Consider the following 23,632-nt stretch of genomic DNA (forward strand, 5'->3'; position numbering starts at 1 on the left):
TCTATTTAGTGCCACATTTCCACATATTTGTGCTTTTTGTTTTTGATTTCTCTGTTCAAACTGGACCCTAAGCACATTACTGAAGTGCCATCTGGTGTTCCTTAGCACAACACTGTGATGTGATGTGCCTTATGGAGAGAATAAACTTTAGATAAGCTTCCTTCGGGCAGTCTTTAATCTTTGATTTTGAGAGTTTTTATCATAAATGAGTAAGAATTTCATCAAATGCTTTTTCTTCATTGATTGATATGAACATGGTGGATTATAATGATTTATTATCTAATATTGAACCAGTCTTGCATACTTGGTATAAGCCCCACTTGGACATAGTGTGTTATTGTTTTTATATATTGCCAAACTCTATTTGCTAATATTTTGTTGATAATTTTTACATCTCTATTCACAAAGGATATTGAGTTGTAGCTATTTTATTTAACTGTCTTGTGGTATGAGGATAACACTAACTTACGGTATCAGGATAATACAAACTCCCAATATGAATGAATTGGAAAGTGTTCTTTCCTCAAGAGATTATATAAAATTGGTGTCAATTCTTTAAAAGTTTCATAAAATTCTCCAATGAAACCATCTGGGTTTGGAGATTTAATTTTTTAGAAGTTTTACATTATGAAGTCTACTTCCTTATTAGTTAAAAGATTGTTCAAATTGTCTATTTCATATTGAGTGTGTTGTAACAGTTTGCATTTCAAGGAACTGGTCCATTACATCCAGAGTTGTTCATATTATTCCCTTATTATCTTTTTGATGACTGCAAAATCTGTACTAATACTGTTTTATTTCTGATATTGGTAACTTGTTTTTTCTCATTTTTTTTCCTTTGTTGGTCTTGCCGGAAGTTTATTAATTTATCTTTTTAAAAACCCCAACTTTTGTTTCATTGATTTTCTCTATAATTTTTCTGTTTTCAATTTCATTGATTTCTGCTCTTATCTTTATTATTTCTGTCCTTTTGCTTGCTTTGGATGTACTTTGCTCTTCTTTTTCTAGGTTCTTGAGGTGAAGGTTTTTCCTCTTTTCTATAAGTATTTAGTGCTATAAATTTCTCTCTCGGCACTCCCTTAGCTGTGCCTCATAAATCTTAACATGTTGTAATTTCATTGTAATTCAATTAGATTATTATTTCTTAAATTTCTCCTGAAACTTCTTTTTAAAGTTGTTGAATAATACACTATTGAAGTGTATTATTTAATTTAACATGTTGTAATTTCATTGTAATTCAATTAGATTATTATTTCTTAAATTTCTCCTGAAACTTCTTTTTAAAGTTGTTCAATAATACACTATTGAAGTGTATTATTTAATTTCCAAGTATTTGGGAATTTTTCGATTATCTTTCTGTTATTAATTTCTAGTTTGATTCCACTGTGGTCAGATAATGCACTCTGTATGATTTCAATTGTTTTAAATTTGTTGAGGTTAGTTTTGTGGCAAGATAAGAGTCTATGCTCTGAAAAAAATGTTTTCTAATATTGTTAAGTGGAGTGTTATACAAATATTGATTAAATCCTGCTGACTGATGGTTATAGCAGGCTGACTAATGGCCCCCAAGATATCCAGGTCCTATTCCCAAGAACCTAACAACATTACCATATATGGCATAAGAGACTTTTCAGATATAACTAAGAATCTTGATACAGGAAGATTATCCTGGATTGCCTGGGTATATCTTAAATGTAATTAAAAGTTTCCTTATAAGAGGGAGGCAGAGCAAGTTGTGACTAAAGAAGAGGAGAAGGCAATATGATGACAGAAGCAGAGACTGAAATGATGTAGCCACAAGCCAAGAAATGCTGGCAGCCCCTAGAAACTAGAAGAGGTAAGGAATAGATTCTCTTCCAGAGTCTCCAGAAGGAACCAGTCCAGTAGATACCTTGATTTTAGCCCCATAAGACTCACTTGGAATCTGACCTCCAGAACCATAAGAAAATACACTTCTACAGTTTTAAGGCACCATCTCTGTGGCAATTTGTTACAGCAACAATAGGAAACTAGTGCAATGGTGTTTTTAAGTTCTTTTATATCCTTGATGACTTTCAGTCTGGTTGTTCCACCAGTTGTTAAAATGAGGTGCTGAAGTCTCTAACCATAATTATGAATTTGTCTATTTCTCCTTTCAGTTCATTCAGTTTCTGTTTTACAGATTTTGTGCCTCAGTGTTGGTGTACACACATTTAGGACTGCTATGTCTTCTCGGTGGATTGACCCTTTCATCATTATGTAATGTCCCTCTCTTCTTCGGTAATTTCCTCTGCTCTAACGTCTACTTTATCTGGCATAAATGCTTTCTTTTCATTAATGGCTGCATAATATATATTTTTCCAACCTTTTATATTATTCTACTTGTTGTATTATTACATTTGAAGAGTTCTTGCAGACAGCATATAGTTATGAAATCTCCTCTACCAAACTATCTTTTAACTGATATACTGTTTATTGATATAGTAGAGATATTCTATTTTTATTTTTTTTGTTTTCTGTTTGTTCTTTCTATTGTTTTTCTGGTTCCTTTCTCTTGCCTTCCGATGGTTATTTGAACATTTTCAGAATTCCATTTTGATTTATTTAGTGCTTTTCAGTCCGTCAATTTGTATAGTTTTTAAAGTGATTCTAAGAGTTGCTTTGAGGCATTACATATACATACATATATATTTAATCACAGTCTACTGGGGCCATTTTACCAATGCAAATAAAATATAGACCCCTTACTTCCCTTTATGTCCATTTACTCTCCCTCAGTTAGAATAAAATTGTCTTAAATACTTTCTCCACATACATTTGGAAACACATCAGACACCAGGTGCGGTGGCTCACGCTTGTAATCCCAGCACTTTGGGAGGCTGAGGTAGGCATATCACCTGAGGCCAGGAGTTCAAGACCAGCCTGGCCAACATGGTGAAACCCAGTCTACTAAAAATACAAAAATTAGCTGGGTGTGGTGGTGCATGCCTGTAGTGCCAGCTACTCAGGAAGCTGAGGCACAAGAATCGCTTGAACCCAGGAGGCAGAGGTTGCAGTGAGCCAAAATCACGCCACTGCACTCCAGCCTGGGTAACAGAGTAAGACTCAATCTCAAAAAAAGTTTCTGGGGCTGCCAGCATTTCTTGGCTAGTGGCTGCATCATTTCAGTCTCTGCTTCTGTCATCATACTGGCTTCTCCTCTTCTTTAGTCAAAACTTCTTTCCTCCTTCCTGATTTTCCAGGATTTTTTCTTTTATCATTTCCTTTCTGTTTAAAGAACTTCCTTTAACTATTCTTCTAGGACAGCTCTGCTGATGACAATTTCTCTTTGTTTTCCATTACCTAACAATGTCTTGATTTTCTCCCATATTCCTGAAGGATATTTTCACTAGAAACAGAATTCTTGCTTGACAGTTATTTTCTTTCAGCACTTGAGAAATGTGCTACGTCCTTCTGGTCTCCATGGTTTCTAGTGAGAAATGCGCTGTCATTTAAATTGTACTTTCCTTATAGCACTTGTTGTATTTTCCTAATTGCTTGTTGAAGCATTTTTACGAGGGCTGCTTTAAAATCTTTGTCAGATAATTAGAACATCTCTGTTATCTTGGTGTTGGTGTCTATTGATTACCTTTTTCAACCTAGTTGAGATTGTCTTTATAAGTTATTTTCAATTGAAATCTGGATATTTTGAGAATTAAGAGACTGGATCTTGTTTAAATTTTTTGTTTTATATGGCTTTTCCTAATACTGCTCCATCAGAAGAAAGGGAGATACTACTTCATTACTGCCATATGGGGATAGAAGTTCAGGTTCCCAACTTGGCCTCTGTTGACACTCAAAAATGGGAGAGGCTACTCATTACTGCTGGGTAGCAGATGGGAGTGCTAGGTTCCCATTAGGCTTCCACTGATACTATCCTGACTGGAAGGAGGAGGCATGGCTCGTGCCTCCTCCCCACATGGTTTCCACTCATCATTACCTTCACATGCCTAGTGTTACTTGCACAAAAAAAACTAAAAAACAGAATGAAATAGGAAAATATACAAATTTGCTATTATGACAGCTTTTCAGATTGTCCCTATTTTGTTACTTGTTACTATGCTTATAAACTTTTATTTATTAAGAAAACTTTATTGTTACTTACTTCAATATCTAGTCCTAGAGTGAGAAGATAACCTTATATACTAGAAAAAAGAAAATCGTTAACAGAGTGGAACTATGTATTTGTAACCCAAACTTTTTCAAAGAAGAAAAGATGTACATAAAAATCAACAGCAATAACAATAATAAAAGTTTAAATAATCCGAAAATTACCTCACAAACATCTTTACTTCATGTTTGTTCATACTCCCTTTCTGGCTTAATTATTGGATGACTGTTCTAGATTTTATCTGGAGAATAGTGAAGAAGGCAGACTCAAAATGTCATGAATTATAAACAAAAACTGAAAAAATACTAAATTAGTGTTGCAAGAATGGTTCTGTATTATAAAATATATAAACCTCATACTAATAGCTCCAAGGAGGATACACACACATTTAAGTACTTCTCCTCTCTCTTTCTCTCTCTCTATACACACACATATATAGAATATTTTAATTTACAAATATGAGTTTAATGGAATAATTTGAGTTTGATCAACATCAAGCATGATGTTCTCCATACTCAATAACAAATACGCTATACAAAAATATTCATTTTTTAAAAAAGTTATGTAACAACTAAACAATGGGGAAAGTTTTTGTAGTTCCATATCATAAGATAAATCAAAACTGTTTTATATTTAAGAGAGATGCAGAGTTCCCATGTTATGGAGATGACATGAAATTCCCATATTCCTAGTAAAAAACACTTCATTCTTTGGGTAACCACTACTTTCCACATTTCTAACCTATCATTATTCATCTAATTGCCCATTCCTCATTTAGTCAATGCATCCAGACTACAATTTCTTATAATCAGTTTAAGGAAACTATACTGCACAATGTTGCAGGTCCTTTTGTATCACCACAGTATGAAAAAATCAAGTACATATGAATACATAATTTTGACATTAAAATTAAAGTACTTAAAACTATTAACGCTATATAGGACTGATTTTGGAATATTAATGCTATGATGTAGTCGTTTTTAAAATATAACATGTTTAAATATAAAGTTATCAAGTTATCCCAAGGTAAATGTTATGCAACAGAACAGAACACATTTATCTCTACTCTCTCCACAGAGTAACACCTCAAAAATGAATTTAAACAATTGTTTAAAAGGCAGAAGCTACTTGAACAAAGGAAATGAGAGAAAACACAATGACAAATCAGATCACTCCATAAGATCTGACTTAAATGCTAGAAAGTTGGTTCATACCTTGGGGAGGAGAAAGAAGGTTAGCAGGGATAGCAAAGAGGAAACCCATGCTACACTGCAGAACCTTCAAAAGGCTCAGGAGTTGGCAGCACCAAGTACTTATGGACGTGGAGGTGAAGGTGTGGCTAAAAACAGATGACTTAGAGGAAAGCCTATTAAAAAAGCAATCAACATGACAGATCCCCTCCTCATCATCAGAACACTACAGGATTCTCCTCTGGAAAAGGTAAAACAAGGTAGCTGGGCTAGAAAACCAGACACAGTTGAGAGTTTACAGTCTGAAAACAGGGGTGCTATCAGAAAGGTTACTTAATGTCCGTACATGTTCAACACTGCCACCTCCAGCCTTCTTCCCCCATTCAGCTCCCAGAACACTGGCAAGTGGGCTTAGATGACAGGAGGTTGAAAGAGTCTTTTTGAAGGTCTGGCTAGCCCCAAGAAAAAGACCTAAAGGTACTAACATTGGCTATTTCCTAATGAAATGGCCCCACATATCACTCCACATTGAAGTTCACTGTATGTAAGCATCAGTGACCCTCCTTTTTCCCCACCTACCAACTTGGGATATTTTTTAAATGGGCTTACAGTGTTTGCCTACAGCATATGTTCAAGAAAATTTGTAAAAATGATAACAATAAATTTAGAGGGAACCAAGTTTCATTATATATTAAACAAAACCAGCAATTTGGATCTTATTTGAAATCTGTGATTACTCAAGTATGCTATGCTAAAACATCTTTGCATTTTCTATTAAATAGGAAGTCTAAAATTACATTTAAATATTACTAGATACTGGTGATTTTTAAAACCACTTGAAAGAAGTGGCTCCTGCATTGCAACATTTGGCAACAACATTTTGTGCTAAGTCAAATCTTTTTTTAATATATCCAATAAAAGAGGTGAATAATCAAAGATACTCACTAGGGTAGAATTAATTTGAGTTGTACATATTTGAAAGTAAAATAACAACAACAACAACAGCAACAGCAAACTGTACTTCATCAAGCTAGGATTCAAATATTTCATTAGTTCACTAGCCTACAATAATTGATAACTTCTAACAATTATTTTCCTTTCTCACACAAAAGGAGCTACAACACCATTATTTGCATAAAACAGTTTGGCTTTTCCTCTCTTTCGCAGTTTTCCATAGTACACTTGGTTTCCAAACTCTGCTAAACTATAATGTAAACTATACTAGAAATACACCACATATTTTGGCAGAATTAATGAATTACTTGATCTCTTCATTTCTTACAGCACCTAAAATATTATATTTGTGTACTCAATATCTGTTAAATTGAATAAAAATCTTCATCCACTTAAACTGTTTTCATTAAGCAGCTTGATTTCTTATAGAAATATAAAACATATACACATTGTATTCCTATAATTACTTAAAATATTTTTGGCACTGCATTTTGCTCTAAATTAAATCAGTTTTATATGTATAAATTTTTAAAAGGCTTCCTGGAAATGTTCTAAAATAATTCTAAGAACTGAATTTCCATACTTTCCACCTTAAATTACCTACTGGCACTGGCGTCCACTACTAGGAAAACGCAAACTTTCACATCAAAAAGACTTATATTCTTACTTTTGCTTGGTTGCAGATGCAATAAAACAATCTACCCTTTAAACTTTGACAGCAAAAACTTTAAAATTACAAGGTATACAAGACTAAATTTCATTAAATGCCATCAAAACATCTCTTCTTTTGACATACTTATCAGCATGCTGCAAAGACTAGTCATCTCTTGTGCAGCGCTAACTTACAATTTTCACATTTTCTAATTAAGGCTCCCTGTAGCCCCTATTCAGTTGTCTGGCATTAAAAAAATAAAGAGTTTTCTTCCTTTCTTTCCTGGTCATTATTAGGTCTTGAAATAATTCAGCAACAATTTCACCCATGTTGTGCCTTTCACTCTCTTAAAGCATGAGCCACAAAAACAAATCCCTGAATCCAAAAGCTGGGCCAGATTATGAAGGAAAAAGAGCAGAAATTAAAGCTAGTAACAAAATCACCACAAAAACACAGCAGCAGAGAAGACCAATTCTATCACAGGAAAATACGGCAACCGCTAAATATAAAACCTCTGACTCCTCAAATTTCTTCTCATTATCTGAAAATGTCTTTCCTTTTAGCTGCAATTTATTGGCTTACTGTGGTAAGAATGATTCTTTCATGCTACAAAAGAAGTGTTGAAATCTTAGACTGATTTTTTTAAGTAAAAATAATTATTCTTTGTCACAGTTTATTTCGTAGATAAAAGGTCTCAAAATCTGGAGTACACAAGGGAAATAAAATGATGGAAACATCATGATCCACAGATATATACAACTATGAAAACACACGTGTTTAAGTTTAGAAACTAAAATCATTAAATGAAGGTATAAAACCTATTGGAATTTATCACAATAATTTACAAAAATTGCTCATGAGTTTTAAAATGATAATGAACATTTATTATGCTGACCTGGATCTCCTCCCAGATGTCTTCATCCAACAAAGTAGCTGCTCTATGGTGCTGCAAAGGGACGATCAGGCAGTGCCCCTCAGTAAGAGACCGTACGTTGGGTAAACATAAATAAACCTATAAGAGAGAAATACGAAAGGTGAAATGTTATTGCTATTTATATGTTATATATTTATATGTTAATGCTATTTATTCTCAGTTGTAACAGATGAGCCCCTAGTAGAAAAAAATGATGAATATTTAATGAAGAATACTTAAGAATTGCTTTTGTAAATGTTAATATTTTTAAAGATATTTAGTATTTTTAAAGGCATCAGGATAGCTTTTAATAAACTGAAAATTTAGAGCACAGATCTCAATTTTCACTATTTTACATCAGACAACGATTAAGATTAGGCAAAGAAGAGCAGAATGAATGACACAATATCCTTAATCTGAAGGAGCTAGATACTTTGACAACTCTTGAAACAACACAATTTTCACAAAAACAAAAAGACACATGGCCTGGTAACGGTAGTCTAACTGATGCCTGTTTATCAGGTCTTCCTTCTCTGATTAGCTGAGAAAAGAGAATTAACTCAGCTAAGAGGAAGAGGAAATGACCTCGGAATGGCTTTACCGCTGTGTATTTACATACATGTATTACCTAAAAACTGGTGCTAATTTTCCATTATATACAAACTGTCTTTAAAAAAAAAAAAAAAAGGTTAATCGGTATATATACAGAGAACAAAAGCATTACAAAGGGCTTGATCTTATTCTTATTTCTGTTATATTTTGCTGGGTTTTAGCTAAAAATATTTTGCATGGCAGACATTATTTAATAGAATAACTCAAATGTTTAAAACTTTGCTGACAAACAACAAAGTAGGAGTGGACATGGATATGTACGTAAAATTACAGTAAAATCACAAACATGTTCATGAAAAAAAGAAATAAAGATTAAGGGTCATGGGTATGTCTATAGACAACTTACAAGATTTAGAAAATGAAATATTTAAAGAAATCACTGAATTTTCTACATAATCACTGAGATAAAGAGCCAGGTCCAAGTGTCAATGACAGGTCAAATAAGTTGTAATAAAATTCATTTTTAAAAGCATTATAAACATAAAAATCCCCTAAAATTGGTATCAAAAGCAGTTTTTCCAAATAGATACATAAAAGAGAAAAGAAAATTCATAAATTAATACCTAAATAAATTAGAACACACAAAAAAGCAATACTTTCTTTTATTTGACAGAGAAAGCAGAGCTACTGATTGGCTGATCAATAATTACTGAGGGCCAATTACATGCTGGGCAGTGTTCTACATGCTAGGGAATCAACAATGTGCAGGGACACAAATCCCTACCCATAAGGAGCTTATGGGGTGCTACAGATTGAATGTCTGTGTGCCTCCAAAATATACACATTAAATCTTAACACCCAAGGTGATAATATTTGGAGGTAGGGGACTTCGGGAGGTGATTAGATCATGAGGACAGAGCCCTTATGAATGGGATTAATTATCTTATAAAAGAGGCCCCAGGGAATGTTCTTGCCACTTCCACCATGTAACGACACACCAATAAGATGACTGTCTGTGAACCAGGATGTGGGACCTCACACTGAATCTGCTAGCACCGATCTTGGACTTCCCAGCCTCCAGAACTAGCTTCAGTAAATTTCTGTTGCTGATAAGCCATCCAGTCTATGGTATTTTTTATAGTAGCCCGAACTAAGACATCAAAGAAGAAATACAAATAAACAATGTAAATGTAAAGTAAAATGCACAATATGTCAGATGGTGATAAGGGGTACTAAAAAAATAAAGCAGAAAAAGGTATAGATAGTGTCTAGGGAGAAGTTAGGAAGCCTCTCTTTAAAGTTACCTTCTAGGGTAACATTTGAGAAGATATGTGAAGGAAGGAAGGGTAGACACAGGAAGAAACTCCCAGGCAAAAGGAAAAGCATGTGAGGAGGATGCATACCAAGTGTGTTCTCCAGCTTGTCAGACAGCCAGTGTGGCTAAGCTGAGATGATGAGAGGAAGGCTGACAGACAGTGAAGTGACAGGAAGAATTGGGCCTGTAGGCCTCATAGGCGACAATAAGGATTCCAGCTTTGGTCTGAAAGCCAGATCTGACTAATGTTGACTTAAAGTCAAAAAGATCACTTGCTACTGTATAGAGAAAGGGCAAAGGAAAGAGGCAGAAAGACCCATTAGGAAACTATTACAGAAGTCCAGTAATAAATGATGATGACTTGAACCAGGGTGGTAGAAATAAAGATTATGAAATGTGGTCAGAACATGAATATATTCTGAAATATAGCCAACAGAATTTAGAAATGGACAGTAAGGAGTGAGGGAAAGTAAAGGACTCAATATTACTCCAAGGTCTAATGCAAGCAACTGGAGGATGAAAGTGACATTTACTAAAAAGAGGAAGACTATGGGAGGGTTAGTGTTAGCTAAAGGTAAAGGTGGAGATGGGTATTAGACCTTCACCTAAGTTTCAGATGTTTACTAGATATCCAAGTGGAAAAGTAGGTGGGATACATGAACCTAGAATTCTAGGAGATATTTGGGTTAAAATGTAAATTTGCTAGTGGTCTAAAAACAGTAGTCATGAAATGAACAGAACATTTCAGAGAAAGATATCTCTATTATAGCATTTTAAGAGAGTGTAAGCAAAAATTCTAAAAGTCTTCTATAGTAGATTGCATAAATGCATCCAGTTATTTACTACTCCATATACTGAAACCCTTCACAATGTTACTCTGTAGCTCCTCCCATCAAGAGATGGAGTGCAAACTGGCCTTATGACTCATAAGGGCCACAGAATATGGTAGAAATGATGATGGTCAGTTCCAAGACTATGCCTCAAGAGGCCTTGTGTACTTCTGCTAATTCTGTTGGAACAAGCCTAGCTCCCATGTGAAGAAGCCTATGCTAGCCTACTGGAAGATAACAGACCATACAAAACAGAATGATTTAAATGCTGTCTTAAGCCACTAAACTTTGGTGTAGTTCATTTATGTATGAATGCTAGTATATCTCCTCTTCCCCCATCTAAAGGTATAAATGGAAGACTAGATAATTCTCAGGTCTGATGTATAAAGTCTTTACACTCCTGAGGTCTGAGATCCAGTAAGGGTAGTACCCACTTAAGACAGCTTATAGTTCCCAGAATGAACCATGTGGTTGTAAACCTCAGTGTCTTTGCTTGTATTGTCCTGTATTTCCTAAATACTGAAATGTAGCCTATTCCACCATTAAAATGTAGCACAAGACATACTTCTTCCAGAAAGCCTTCCTTGATAACTCCACGGTAACCTAAATATTCCTCTTTCGTGTTCCCACAACACTCTTGCATTTATATCACTGCATTAAAACTGATCTGGTTATGTTTGCCTGCTCCCCATAAAGCTGTAAGCAACTTGAGGAGGTTTTAGGCATATTTATATTTCTAGTACCTAGTACTAGAGGCTGACAAACACTAGATACTCAGTAAACACCTGGTAAATGAATGAATTACCACGCAGTTTTTTGTTTCTTTTTCTAAATCAAATTAAAAATAGATGACTAGAATCAGGCAAAAATATTAAAGAATGAACATAACTCTTATTTAAGTTATAACCATGCTGTTTACATGAAAGTTGGGAAAGGAACTTAGAAAAATAAATATAAGTAATTAGTTAAGATGGATTTTTAAAAATTATTTAATTTTGAATGGGATTTTGACATTTATCTTTTTGTTAAGTATAAAGGAAAAGAGAAGAAAAAGAAGATAAGAAAATAAAAGAAGCCAGAATGGACACTGATGTAACCACCTCAACAACCTAAAGATATTAAAGACTAGGGGTATGTGTATGTATACAATAAACAACATAAATATGTACATGTATGTTTCCCAAACTATTCGTTCCTGAAACTAGCATTCATTCATTCATTCAACTTCTTCTACTTTTCTCACTGACTCCACTCCTGCCTTCTTTCTGCTTCACCAATGCTAAGCTCATTTCCTCCTCAGGGCTTTTCACTGACGGTCCTTCCTGAAACATTACTCATTCCTATCTTCAGGTTACTTGTCCTTCCCATTTTATGCATCTTTACTAAAGTTCCTCAGAGAAGCCTTCCAGACTACCTTGTGAAAAAAATACCCCCATCGCTTTCTCCCATTTCCTCACTTTACTTGCTTTATGACAATTAATTCTTTCAAATCAGGGCAATTATTACTTTATTTACTGCCTTATTTCACTAGGCATAAGGTCTAAAAGTCTGAGTCTCAACTTTTCCCCAGTGACTAATTAGGGTATGGCAGATATTAGGTATACAAAAATTATTTATTCAATGTAAGAATTAAATCAATAAGTATTTATTGAAATGAATTACTATTATGTACTACAACCAGGGCTAGATGCTTTGTATACAATGGAGAGCAAAAATTATCTCTGTCTTCACGGAGCTTAAAAATTATTAGGGGAAAGACCCAATAAACAAGTAAAACAGACAAAATAATAAACTTCTTCAAGTTATTCTATGAAGAAACAAAAAAAGTTCTATGAGAATGTAAGCAAAGGATAATAAATACTTCTTACCTTAACACCTATTGCAACAATAAGATGCTTGGGAAATTGAGAGCTGTCAAAACAATACAGACATTTTTCCATTTGTGCAGCAAGACTCCGATGCTCAGCAATAGCTTTTTTCCGTTGGTTCTCTTCCTCTTCACCAAGGCATTCTCTCTCAGCTGCTTTGGAGACAAACATGTCATCCAGGGTGTAATAGTCTCCATCTGTTTTTCCCATAAACTGAAAAACCAAAATAACAGTAATAGAGAGTAGAAGGTAGTGATTAAGATTTTACTGCACTGTGGTATCCTAAATCTGTATCTGTAAGTTCTATGATAAAACTAATACATTTAAAAGAAAAGAAAAAACATGATTAATATTTGTTTGATCTTCTAGAGTCAATCTATCATCATCATCACCACAGCTAAAGTTTACTGAATATTTACTATATACAATTCTATATGACTTGTTCATGTTTTATACTCCTATGTGGTGGGGACCATTAGCATTTTCAACTAATAGATGAGGAAACTGAATCACAGAGAGGTTTAAATTGTAACTTCAAAAATTCACATATACACTATATAGAATGTGAAACTTTTTTTTTTTTTAACCACATCTCCAGGTACCTTCTCCATATCTCTCCCAACATGAACTATGGACAGATTGATGCTTTCAAAATACAAAAACACAAATTTTATTTTCTTATTTTATGTACCTCCTTAGGTACTTAGAGAGTTCTATACTGTGTACAGAATGAAGTTCAAACTCTTGAACTTGAAAGCCAACTAAATCATACATACATAAAGTCATAATGGTTTAAAGCTCAGATTCCACAGTCAAAATGACCATGGTAAAGTTCTATCTCCTGTGTGTATAACCTTGAACATATTATTTAATTTCTCTGTGCTCTCTCTATGCCTTATTTCCTCATTTTACAATGGTTGTAACAATACTGCCTGAGTATCCCTTATCCAAATGCTTGGGACCAGAAGAGTTTTAGATTTCCAATTTTTTCCGATTTTGGAATATTTGCATATATATAATATCATGGGGATGGGATGCAAGTCTAAAATGAAGTTCATTTATGTTTCCTATGTACCTTAAATGCATAGACCTAAGGTAACTGTATATAATATTTTTAATAATTTTGTGCATGAAAAAAGGTTTATGTATATTGAACTATCAGAAGGCAAAGATGTCATTATCTCAGCCACCCATAAAGAATTACAGCACATTTACACTTATTTATACCTGCTGCACTGGCACATGACTGCAGTTATTCTGTCCTTGGCATCCTTATTTCCTGACAGGCTGTCTCATCAGTTGTAGTAAGTATCTTCCTGGGTCAACCCATGAGGTTTAATTCTACTCATTTTTCAATACTATGGTAAGAATTAGCTGTCATTTCCATCAAAGAAACTTCCTCCATCTTGCAAGCCCCTCCAATGTGTACTTGTACTGCTGTCAGTCTCAGGATGACTACACTGTATCACACTCATTAACTTGTCTTTTTTTTCAATTACACTGCATTCTACTAAGTGTAATAGAAGTACTAAAGTACTAAGTGTCATGTAAATTACTTAGTGTAATGGAAGTATTAAAGTACTAAGTATTAAAAACAAAACAGGCCAGGCGTGGTGGCTCACACCTGTAATCCCAGCACTTTGGGCAGCCAAGGCGGGCGGATCACGAGGTCCAGGAGTTTGAGACCAGCCTGACCAACATGGTGAAACCCCGTCTTTACTAAAAATACAAAATTAGCCGGGCGTGGTGGTCCATGCCTATAATTCCAGCTACTCAGGAGGCTGAGACAGGAGAATCGCTTGAACCAGGGAGATGGAGGTTGCAGTGAGCCAAGATAGCGCCACTGCACTCTAGACTGGGCGACAAGAGCGAAATTCCGTCTCAAAAAAAAAAAAAACAAACAAAAGCAACAACAACAACAAAAAAAAACAAAACTACATGTTATCATCAAACACAAAGCAATAAAAAGATGCTTGGATGTTAGCATTTTAAATGATTTGAAGATGGAGCAGTTCTATTCATGTCAGACAAAGCAGATTTCATAGCATATAGTATTATGAATGATAAAAGGTCACCTGATAAAGGAATCATAACATCAAGAGGACACAACATTCTGTAGATTATGTAAGTTGAAAAGAAAAATTTTAAGAGGACATAACAATCCTAAAGTTTATATACCTAATAACAGAATTTCAAAATGCGTAACAAAAAACTTGATAGAACTGCCAAAGAAACAGACAAATCCCAACTGTAATCACAGATTTTAAATACCTCACTCTCTATAATTGGTAGCACAAACAGAAAAGCAATAGCTACGTAGAAGACTTGAACACACTATCAACCAACTTGACTTAATTGACATTAATAGAAATTCCACCCAACAGCGCAAAATATATGTTCTTCTCAAGTGTACATGGAATATCAACCAAGCTAGATGACATTGTGGGTCATAACACAAGTCTCAATAAATTTAAAAGGATTCTAGTAACTTAAAGTATGTTCTCTGAACACAATGGAATTAAAAATCGGTAACAGAAATATTTTTGGAAAACTGCCACATACCTGGTATTGTGCACTTCTAAATGACCCATGAATCAACAACAACAACAACAAAAGACAATGAGAAATGATTTTAAACAGCAATAAAACAAAAATACAACATATCAGAATTTGTGGTATGCTGTTAAAGCATAATTTAGAGGGAAAATTATAGCATTAAACATCTGTATTAAAAGACAAGAAAGGTCTCAAATCAATGATGCCAACTGCCACCTTAAGAAGCTAGAAAAAGAAGAAAAAATAAAACCCAATGTAAATAGAAGAAAATTTATTTAACACCATTACTGAAAGAACCAGGTAAAAAGATTATTACCAAGGCATTTCTTAGAGCACAGTGACTTCCTTGTTTCTACTAGCAATTTATTTTTTTCTTCTACAATATTCTACATATTAGTCCTTGTATACTTCTTGACTTTTCCAGGTTTCTCTATTTATGTAAACTGCATTGCCTTACAAATTATTATTTTAAATTAATTTTAACTTTATATCTTCATCTAAATCATAATTCATTACATTCTAAAAAATATCAGAACTGGTCACTAATCATTTTCATGAAATAGTGTCCAACTACATGCCAGATAGTAATTCTAATCCAAATATTTCTGCAACACAGAAATTTTTATTTTCACTTGACAGATTAAAAACTGAGGCTAGGCCAGGCACAGTGGCTCATGCCTGTAATCCCAGCATTTTGGGAGGTGGAGGTGGGCGGATCACCTGAGGTTGGGAGTTTGAGACCAACCTGACCAACATGGAGAAACCCTGTCTCTACTAAAAATACAAAAATTAGCCAGGCGTGGTGGCACATGCCTGTAATCCCAGCTACTCGGGAGGCTGAGGCAGGAGAATCGCTTGAACCTGGGAGGCGGAGGTTGCTGTGGGCCGAGATCACGCCATTGCACTCCAGCCTGGGCAACAAGAGCAAAACTGCGTCTCAAACAACAAAACAAAAACAAAAACAAAAAACCGAGACTAACAGAAACTAAGTAACTTAACCAAAATCACACAGCTATTAAAGGACAGAACCAGGAATCAAAACTGGTTGGTCTGAATACAAAACTGCAGTGTCTGGCACATAAGTGAGGCTTTTTCCCTTAAGAAATCAATGTTTGAAACACAGAAAGGGCATACTGTGAATATAGTCTATGAAGCAGAATAAAGAGCTAGAAGAAAACTTATTTCATCTAGAACAAACATACCAAATCAAGTTAAGGTACTTAACAGTGGGAACGCAGATATCTAGGTTGGTATTTATCTTATCCAAAATATATTAACAGGAGCACAATACACATTTATACATACATAATTGTGCCTTCATATGATATAGCCCATTGTGTTTTTGGAAAGTTCATAAATGATCACAGAAAATATTCAATTCAAATCAAATGTTTTATACATGGAAGATGGTATTTCTACTCTTAAATCTAGTTTTCATGGATGTTGCCAAACCTCTCTGATTTATTTGTAGTGTTTGAATTGAAAATGATACAGTCTTGCCAATTAAGTCTGACTGATTCTTCAATACAACTGAAATATGGTCCCTACTGATCCAGGAACAATTAATTCCCTCCTCCTGCACCCTCAAATTATTTGCATTTTTACTCATTATCTTTTCTTTAGGCTTTGATACAAATATTTTTAATTTATCAATCATATATACCTCTTCTATGACCTCCAGCCTACCGTATTCTCGTTATTTGAGAGTAACAATCAACATTTTTTAACAGACTGGTAAAAGATAGTGGAGAATGTACTAAGTGTAAGATGGAAAAAGTGAACAAAACTGCTGGATGAAAGGAGATAAAGAAAAGAGGAGCATGAAAATATGCCTCTTCATCATTTAGACAGAACCCTTTAAAAAGCTGATTATATTATACAAAATCAATTTGGCACACCATAAACACAAACTAAATGACAGTGAGTTAGCCATTTCACACTCACTAGGATGGCTACAATCAAATAGACAGATAATAACAAGTGTTGTCAAGGACGTGGTAAAATAAGAACCCTCATACACTGCTGATGGGAATGTAAGATAGTGCAGCTGCTTTGGAAAACAGTCTGGTAGTTCCTCAAACATTTCAATATAGATTAATTAATAAAATATTAAACATATGGCTTACCACAGGGGTGCCCAATCTTTTGGCTTCCCTGGGCCACATTGGAAGAAGAACCATCTTGGGCCCCACATAAAATACACTAACACTACTGATACCTGATGAGCTAAAAAAAAAAAAAAAAAAATCACAAAAAGCTCGTAATATTTGAAGAAAGTTTACAAATTTGTGTTGGGCTGCATTCAAAGTCGTCCTGGGCCACATGTGGCCCACAAGCCATGGGTTGGACAAGGTTGAGTTACCACATGACCAAGAAACTCCACAATGTAGTATTATTTAGCCATAAAAAGAATGAAGTACTGATACTTGTTACAACATGGATGATCTATAAAAACATTATGCTAAGTGAAAAAAGTCAGTTATTTAAAAAAACACTATTCTATGATTCCATTCATATGAAATGTCGAGAACAGGGAAATCTATAGACAAAATAGATTAGTAGCTGCTTAGGGCTTAAGGAGGAAGAGTTGAGAGGATTAGCTAATTTTAATCTGTATTTTTTCACTGTAATCAACTTTAACCATGAGAGTAACAGCTTTTAGTCAATTCTGTGAGTCTTTCCAGTAAAATATTGAACCCAAGAGTGGCCTTAGGGACCTCTGAACCTGCAGCTGGTGTCAGGAGTAAAGCTGGTCTTGAGGACTCCCCAACATCATATTTGGCTGGATGGTCAGGGACTTAGAACACAATTAGAGAATTGATGACAAGGAGGTCTGGGAAAGAGTTATGCAAACAGACACAGAGTACAAGGATACTTATGTCCCACATGACAGTACTATGTCATTAGCTACTCCTACCATCGTCTCAAAGCTTGTGAACAAAACAGCCATGCACAGATAAAAGTTACACATGAGCTTACTATCATGAGTTTGGACTCACCAAAGCCAACTGGGCTACATACACTGCTGAATACCCAGTCTGCCAACAACAGAGACCAACACTGAGCCCCTGATAGGATAACTCTCCCTCTGGCAGCAAGGTGAATACAACAGGCCGCTTCCATCCTGGAAGGGGCAGTGCTTTCTTCTTACTGGAATAGATACTTTGGATATGGATTTGCCTTCCTGGCATGCCATGCTTCTGCCAAAATCCCCATCATTCTGAAGTAGTTGGCTGGACAGAACAGTGAAGTGTCCTTTTGAAGATGTAATTACAAGTACCAGCCAGGTGACTATCCCTTGTAGGGCTGGGCTATGTCTTCCAGGATATAGTATATGCTCTAAGTTAGCATCCAAACAATGATGATCCACAACTAGGATCCACAGGTCTGGGAATCTTAGGGAAAAAACAGGAGTGACTATTACCCTTTGTGATAAACTAGCAAAATTTTTGCTTCCCATTCCTGTGACTTTAGACTCTACTGGTCTAGAGGTTTTAGTTCGAAAAGGAGAAATACAGGGCCAGGCACAGTGGTTCACACCTGTAATCCCAGCACTTTGGGAGGCCAAGGAAGGAGGCAGGAAGACTCCTTGAACCCAGGAGCTCAAGACCAGCCTGGGCAACATGGCAGAACCCCATCTACATTTTAAAAAGGAAAAAAAAAAAAGAAGGAATACTTCCACCAAGGGACACAACAACGACTCAACGAACTTGAAGTTGAGACTGCTACCTCGCTGCTATGACTCCTCACTCCATTGAATGAAAAGGCATTGTATTGGCTGAAGCCACTGATCCTATCAAGGGCAAATTGGATTGGACTACATAATGGAGGTAAGAGGAAGTATGACTGAAATGTAGGAGATCCTTGAGGGTGCCTCTTAGTATTCTCCTGTTGCATGCATAGATTGCATAGTGATGAAGTCAGGGCATTTAAAGTATTCATCACTCAAATAATGTACATTGCATCCATTAAGTAATTTCTCATCATCGTCCTCCTCCCACCCCCTTATTCTTCTGAGTCTCTATTTTCTATTATTCCATTCTCTACATCCATGTGTATACATTATTTAGCTCCCACTTAAAAGTGAGAACATGTGATATTTGTCTTTCTGTGCCTGACTTGTTTCACTTAAGATAATGACTTCCAGATTCATTTATGTTGCAGCAAAAAACAAAAACAAAAACAAAAACAAAAAACACGATTTCATTCTTTCTTATGGCTGAATAGTATTCCATTGTGTATATATACCACACTTTGTTTATCCAATCATCCACTGATAGACACAGGTTGATTACATTATCTTTACTCTTGTGAACACTGCTACAATAGACATACAAGTGGGGGTATTTTTTATAATGATTTATTTCCCTTTGAGTAGATAGATACCTAGTAATGGGATTGCTGAATCAAATGATAGTTCTACTTTCAGTTCTTTGAGAAATCTCCATACTGTTTTCCATAGAGGCCGTACCAATTTACATTCCCCCCAACAGTGCATAAGAGCTCCCTTATCTCCACATCCTCACAAGCATCTGTTAGTTTTTAAAATTTTTAATAGTAGCCATTCTGGCTGGGGTACGATAATATCTCACTGTGGTTTTAATGCCCATTTTTCAGATGATTAGCGATGTTGAACATTTTTTCATTTACCTGTTGACCATTTGCATATCCTCTTTTGAAAGATATCTATTCATATCCTTGCCCACTTTTTAGTGGGACTATTTGTTGTTGCTGCTGAATTGAGTTCCTTGTATATTCTCGGATATTAGACCCTTGACAAACGCATATTTTGCAAATATTTTCTCGCACTGTGCAGGATGTCTGTTCATAAAGCTTTTCAGTTTAATTAACTGTCATTTGTCTTTGTTTTTATTGCTCAGGCTTTTGAGGTCTTAGTAATGAATTCTTCGCCTAGATCAATGTCCAGAAGAGTTTTCCCTAGGTTTTCTTCTAGAGTTTTTATAGTTTCAAGTCTTCCATGTAAGTCTTTAATCTATCTTAAGTTGATTTTTGTGTATGTTCAGAGATATGCGTCCAGTTTCATACTTCTTCTGCATAGGGCAAACCAATTTTCCCAGCACCATTTACAGAAAAGAGTATCTTTTCCCCGGTGTATGTTCGTGTCAAATTTGTCAAAGATCAGTTGATTGTAAATATGTGGCTTTATTTCAATATTTCCTGTTCTGTTCCATTGATCTGGCTGTCTATTGTTTATGTCAGTACCAAGCTGTTTTGGTTACTATAGCGTTTTCAGTATAATTTGAAGTCAGGTAATCAGATGCCTGCAGCTTTGCAGCTTTGGGTTTTTTTTATTGTTTTTGCTTAGGATTTCTTTGGCTATTAAGGCTCTTTTTTGGTTCCATATGAATTTTAATATTGTTTGTTCTAATTCTGTGAAAAATGCTGTTGGTATGTTGATAGAGATTATAATCAACCTGTAGATTACTCTGGCCAGTATGGCAATTTTAGTGATATTAAGTCTTCCGATCCATGAGAATGGGATGTTTTTCCATTTATTTGTGTCATCTACGATTTCTTTCACAGGTGCTTTATACTTTTCCCTGTAGAGATCTTTCACCTCCTTGGTTAAATATATTCCTAGGTATTATTTTTTATAGCTATTGTAAATGGGATTACCTTCATGATTTCATTCTCAGCTACACTGTTATGGTGTATAGAAATGCTACTGGAAGATGTTGGGGGAGGAGCCAAGATGGCCGAATAGGAACACCTCTGGTCTACAGCTCCCAGCGTGAGCGACGCAGAAGACGGGTGATTTCTGCATTTCCATCTGAGGTACCGGGTTCATCTCACTAGGGAGTGCCAGACAGTGGGCGCAGGTCAGTGGGTGCACGCACCGTGCGTGAGCCGAAGCAGGGCGAGGCATTGCCTCACTTGGGAAGCGCAAGGGGTCAGCGAGTTCCCTTTCTGAGTCAAAGAAAGGGGTGAGGGACGCACCTGGAAAATCGAGTCACTCCCACCCAAATATTGCGCTTTTCGGAGCGGCTTAAAAAACGGCACACCACCAGATTATATCCCGCACGTGGCTCGGAGGGTCCTACGCCCACGGAGTCTCGCTGATTGCTAGCACAGCAGTCTGAGATCAAACTGCAAGGCGGCAGCGAGGCAGGGGGAAGGGGCGCCCGCCATTGCCCAGGCTTGCTTAGGTAAACAAAGCAGCCAGGAGGCTCCAACTGGGTGGAGCCCAACACAGCTCAAGGAGGCCTGCCTGCCTCTGTAGGCTCCACCTCTGGGGACAGGGCACAGACAAACAAAAAGACAGCAGTAACCTCTGCAGACTTAAATGTCCCTGTCTGACAGCTTTGAAGACAGCAGTGGTTCTCCCAGCACACAGCTGGAGATCTGAATACGGGCAGACTGCCTCCTCAAGTGGGTCCCTGACCCCTGACCCCCGAGCAGCCTAAATGGGAGGCACCCCCCAGGAGGGGCAGACTGACACCTCACAAGGCTGGGTACTCCAACAGACCTGCAGCTGAGGGTCCTGTCTGTTAGAAGGAAAACTAACAAACAGAAAGGACATCCACACCAAAAACCCATCTGTACATCACCATCATCAAAGACCAAAAGTAGATAAAACCACAAAGATGGGGAAAAAACAGAACAGAAAAACTGGAAACTCTAAAACGCAGAGCGCCTCTCCTCCTCCAAAGGAACGCAGTTCCTCACCAGCAACGGAACAAAGCTGGATGGAGAATGACTTTGACGAGCTGAGAGAAGAAGGTTTCAGATGATCAAATTACTCTGAGCTACAGGAGGACATTCAAACCAAAGACAAAGAAGTTGAAAACTTTGAAAAAAATTTACAAGAATGTATAACTAGAACAACCAATACAGAGAAGTGCTTAAAGGAGCCGATGGAGCTGAAAACCAAGGCTCGAGAGCTACGTGAAGAATGCAGAAGCCTCAGGAGCTGATGCGATCAACTGGAAGAAAGGGTATCAGCGATGGAAGATGAAATGAATGAAATGAAGCGAGAAGGGAAGTTTAGAGAAAAAAGAATAAAAAGAAATGAGCAAAGCCTCCAAGAGATATGGGACTATGTGAAAAGACCAAATCTACGTCTGATTGGTGTACCTGAAAGTGACGGGGAGAATGGAACCAAGTTGGAAAACACTCTGCAGGATATTATCCAGGAGAACTTCCCCAATCTAGCAAGGCAGGCCAACGTTCAGATTCAGGAAGTACAGAGAATGCCACAAAGATACTCCTCGAGAAGAGCAACACCAGGACACACAATTGTCAGATTCACCAAAGTTGAAATGAAGGAAAAATGTTAAGGGCAGCCAGAGAGAAAGGTCGGGTTACCCTCAAAGGGAAGCCCATCAGACTACCAGCGGATCTCTCGGCAGAAACTCTACAAGCCAGAAGAGAGTGGGGGCCAATATTCAACATTCTTAAAGAAAAGAATTTTCAACCCAGAATTTCATATCCAGCCAAACTAAGCTTCATAAGTGAAGGAGAAATAAAATACTTTACAGACAAGCAAATGCTGAGAGATTTTGTCACCACCAGGCCTGCCTTACAAGAGCTCCTGAAGGAAGCACTAAACATGGAAAGGAACAACCGGTACCAGCCGCTGCAAAATCATGCCAAAATGTAAAGACCATCGAGACTAGGAAGAAACTGCATCAACTAACGAGCAAAATCACCAGCTAACATCATAATGACAGGATCACATTCACACATAACAATATTAACTTTAAATGTAAATGGACTAAATGCTCCAATTAAAAGACACAGACTGGCAAATTGGATAAAGAGTCAAGAACCATCAGTGTGCTGTATTCAGGAAACCCATCTCACAGGCAGAGACACATATAGGCTCAAAATAAAAGGATGGAGGAAGATCTACCCAGCAAATGGAAAACAAAAAAGGCAGGGGTTGCAATACTAGTCTCTGATAAAACAGACTTTAAACCAACAAAGATCAAAAGAGACAAAGAAGGCCATTACATAATGGTAAAGGGATCAATTCAACAAGAAGAGCTAACTATCCTAAATATATATGCACCCAATACAGGAGCACCCAGATTCATAAAGCAAGTCCTCAGTGACTTACAAAGAGACTTAGACTCCCACACATTAATAATGGGAGACTTTAACACCCCACTGTCAACATTAGACAGATCAACAAGACAGAAAGTCAACAAGGATACCCAGGAATTGAACTCAGCTCTGCACCAAGCAGACCTAATAGACATCTACAGAACTCTCCACCCCAAATCAACAGAATATACATTTTTTTCAGCACCACACCACACCTATTCCAAAATTGACCACATAGTTGGAAGTAAAGCTCTCCTCAGCAAATGTAAAAGAACAGAAATTATAACAAACTATCTCTCAGACCACAGTGCAATCAAACTAGAACTCACGATTAAGAATCTCACTCAAAACCACTCAACTACATGGAAACTGAACAACCTGCTCCTGAATGACTACTGGGTACATAACGAAATGAAGGCAGAAATAAAGATGTTCTTTGAAACCAACGAGAACAAAGACACAACATACCAGAATCTCTGGGACGCATTCAAAGCAGAGTGTAGAGGGAAATTTATAGCACTAAATGCCCACAAGAGAAAGCGGGAAAGATCCAAAATTGACACCCTAACATCACAATTAAAACAACTAGAAAAGCAAGAGCAAACA

General features: G+C 36.4%; 1 protein-coding gene across 7 annotated transcripts in view; it reads right to left on the reverse strand.

Annotated features, from left to right (window-relative positions):
- CWF19L2 (CWF19 like cell cycle control factor 2) overlaps nucleotides 1–23,632 on the reverse strand; it is a 177,952-nt gene that overhangs the window by 72,163 nt on the left and 82,157 nt on the right. For 5 of the 7 annotated variants that reach the window (XM_063608255.1, XM_034933621.3, XM_008953743.4 and 2 more), the window contains exons 13-14: nucleotides 12,404–12,616; nucleotides 7,821–7,937 (exon numbers count right to left, since the gene is read on the reverse strand). In XM_063608255.1, coding sequence (XP_063464325.1) covers nucleotides 7,821–7,937; nucleotides 12,404–12,616 — 330 coding nt within the window. Of the gene's footprint in view, nucleotides 1–4,293; nucleotides 4,371–7,820; nucleotides 7,938–12,403; nucleotides 12,617–23,632 lie in introns of those variants that run through there. The other 2 variants (XM_055094790.2, XM_055094791.1) reach the window with 1 other exon arrangement.

This window comes from Pan paniscus, chromosome 9 (genome assembly GCF_029289425.2).
Source record: "Pan paniscus chromosome 9, NHGRI_mPanPan1-v2.0_pri, whole genome shotgun sequence".
NCBI classification, from domain to species: domain Eukaryota; kingdom Metazoa; phylum Chordata; class Mammalia; order Primates; family Hominidae; genus Pan; species Pan paniscus.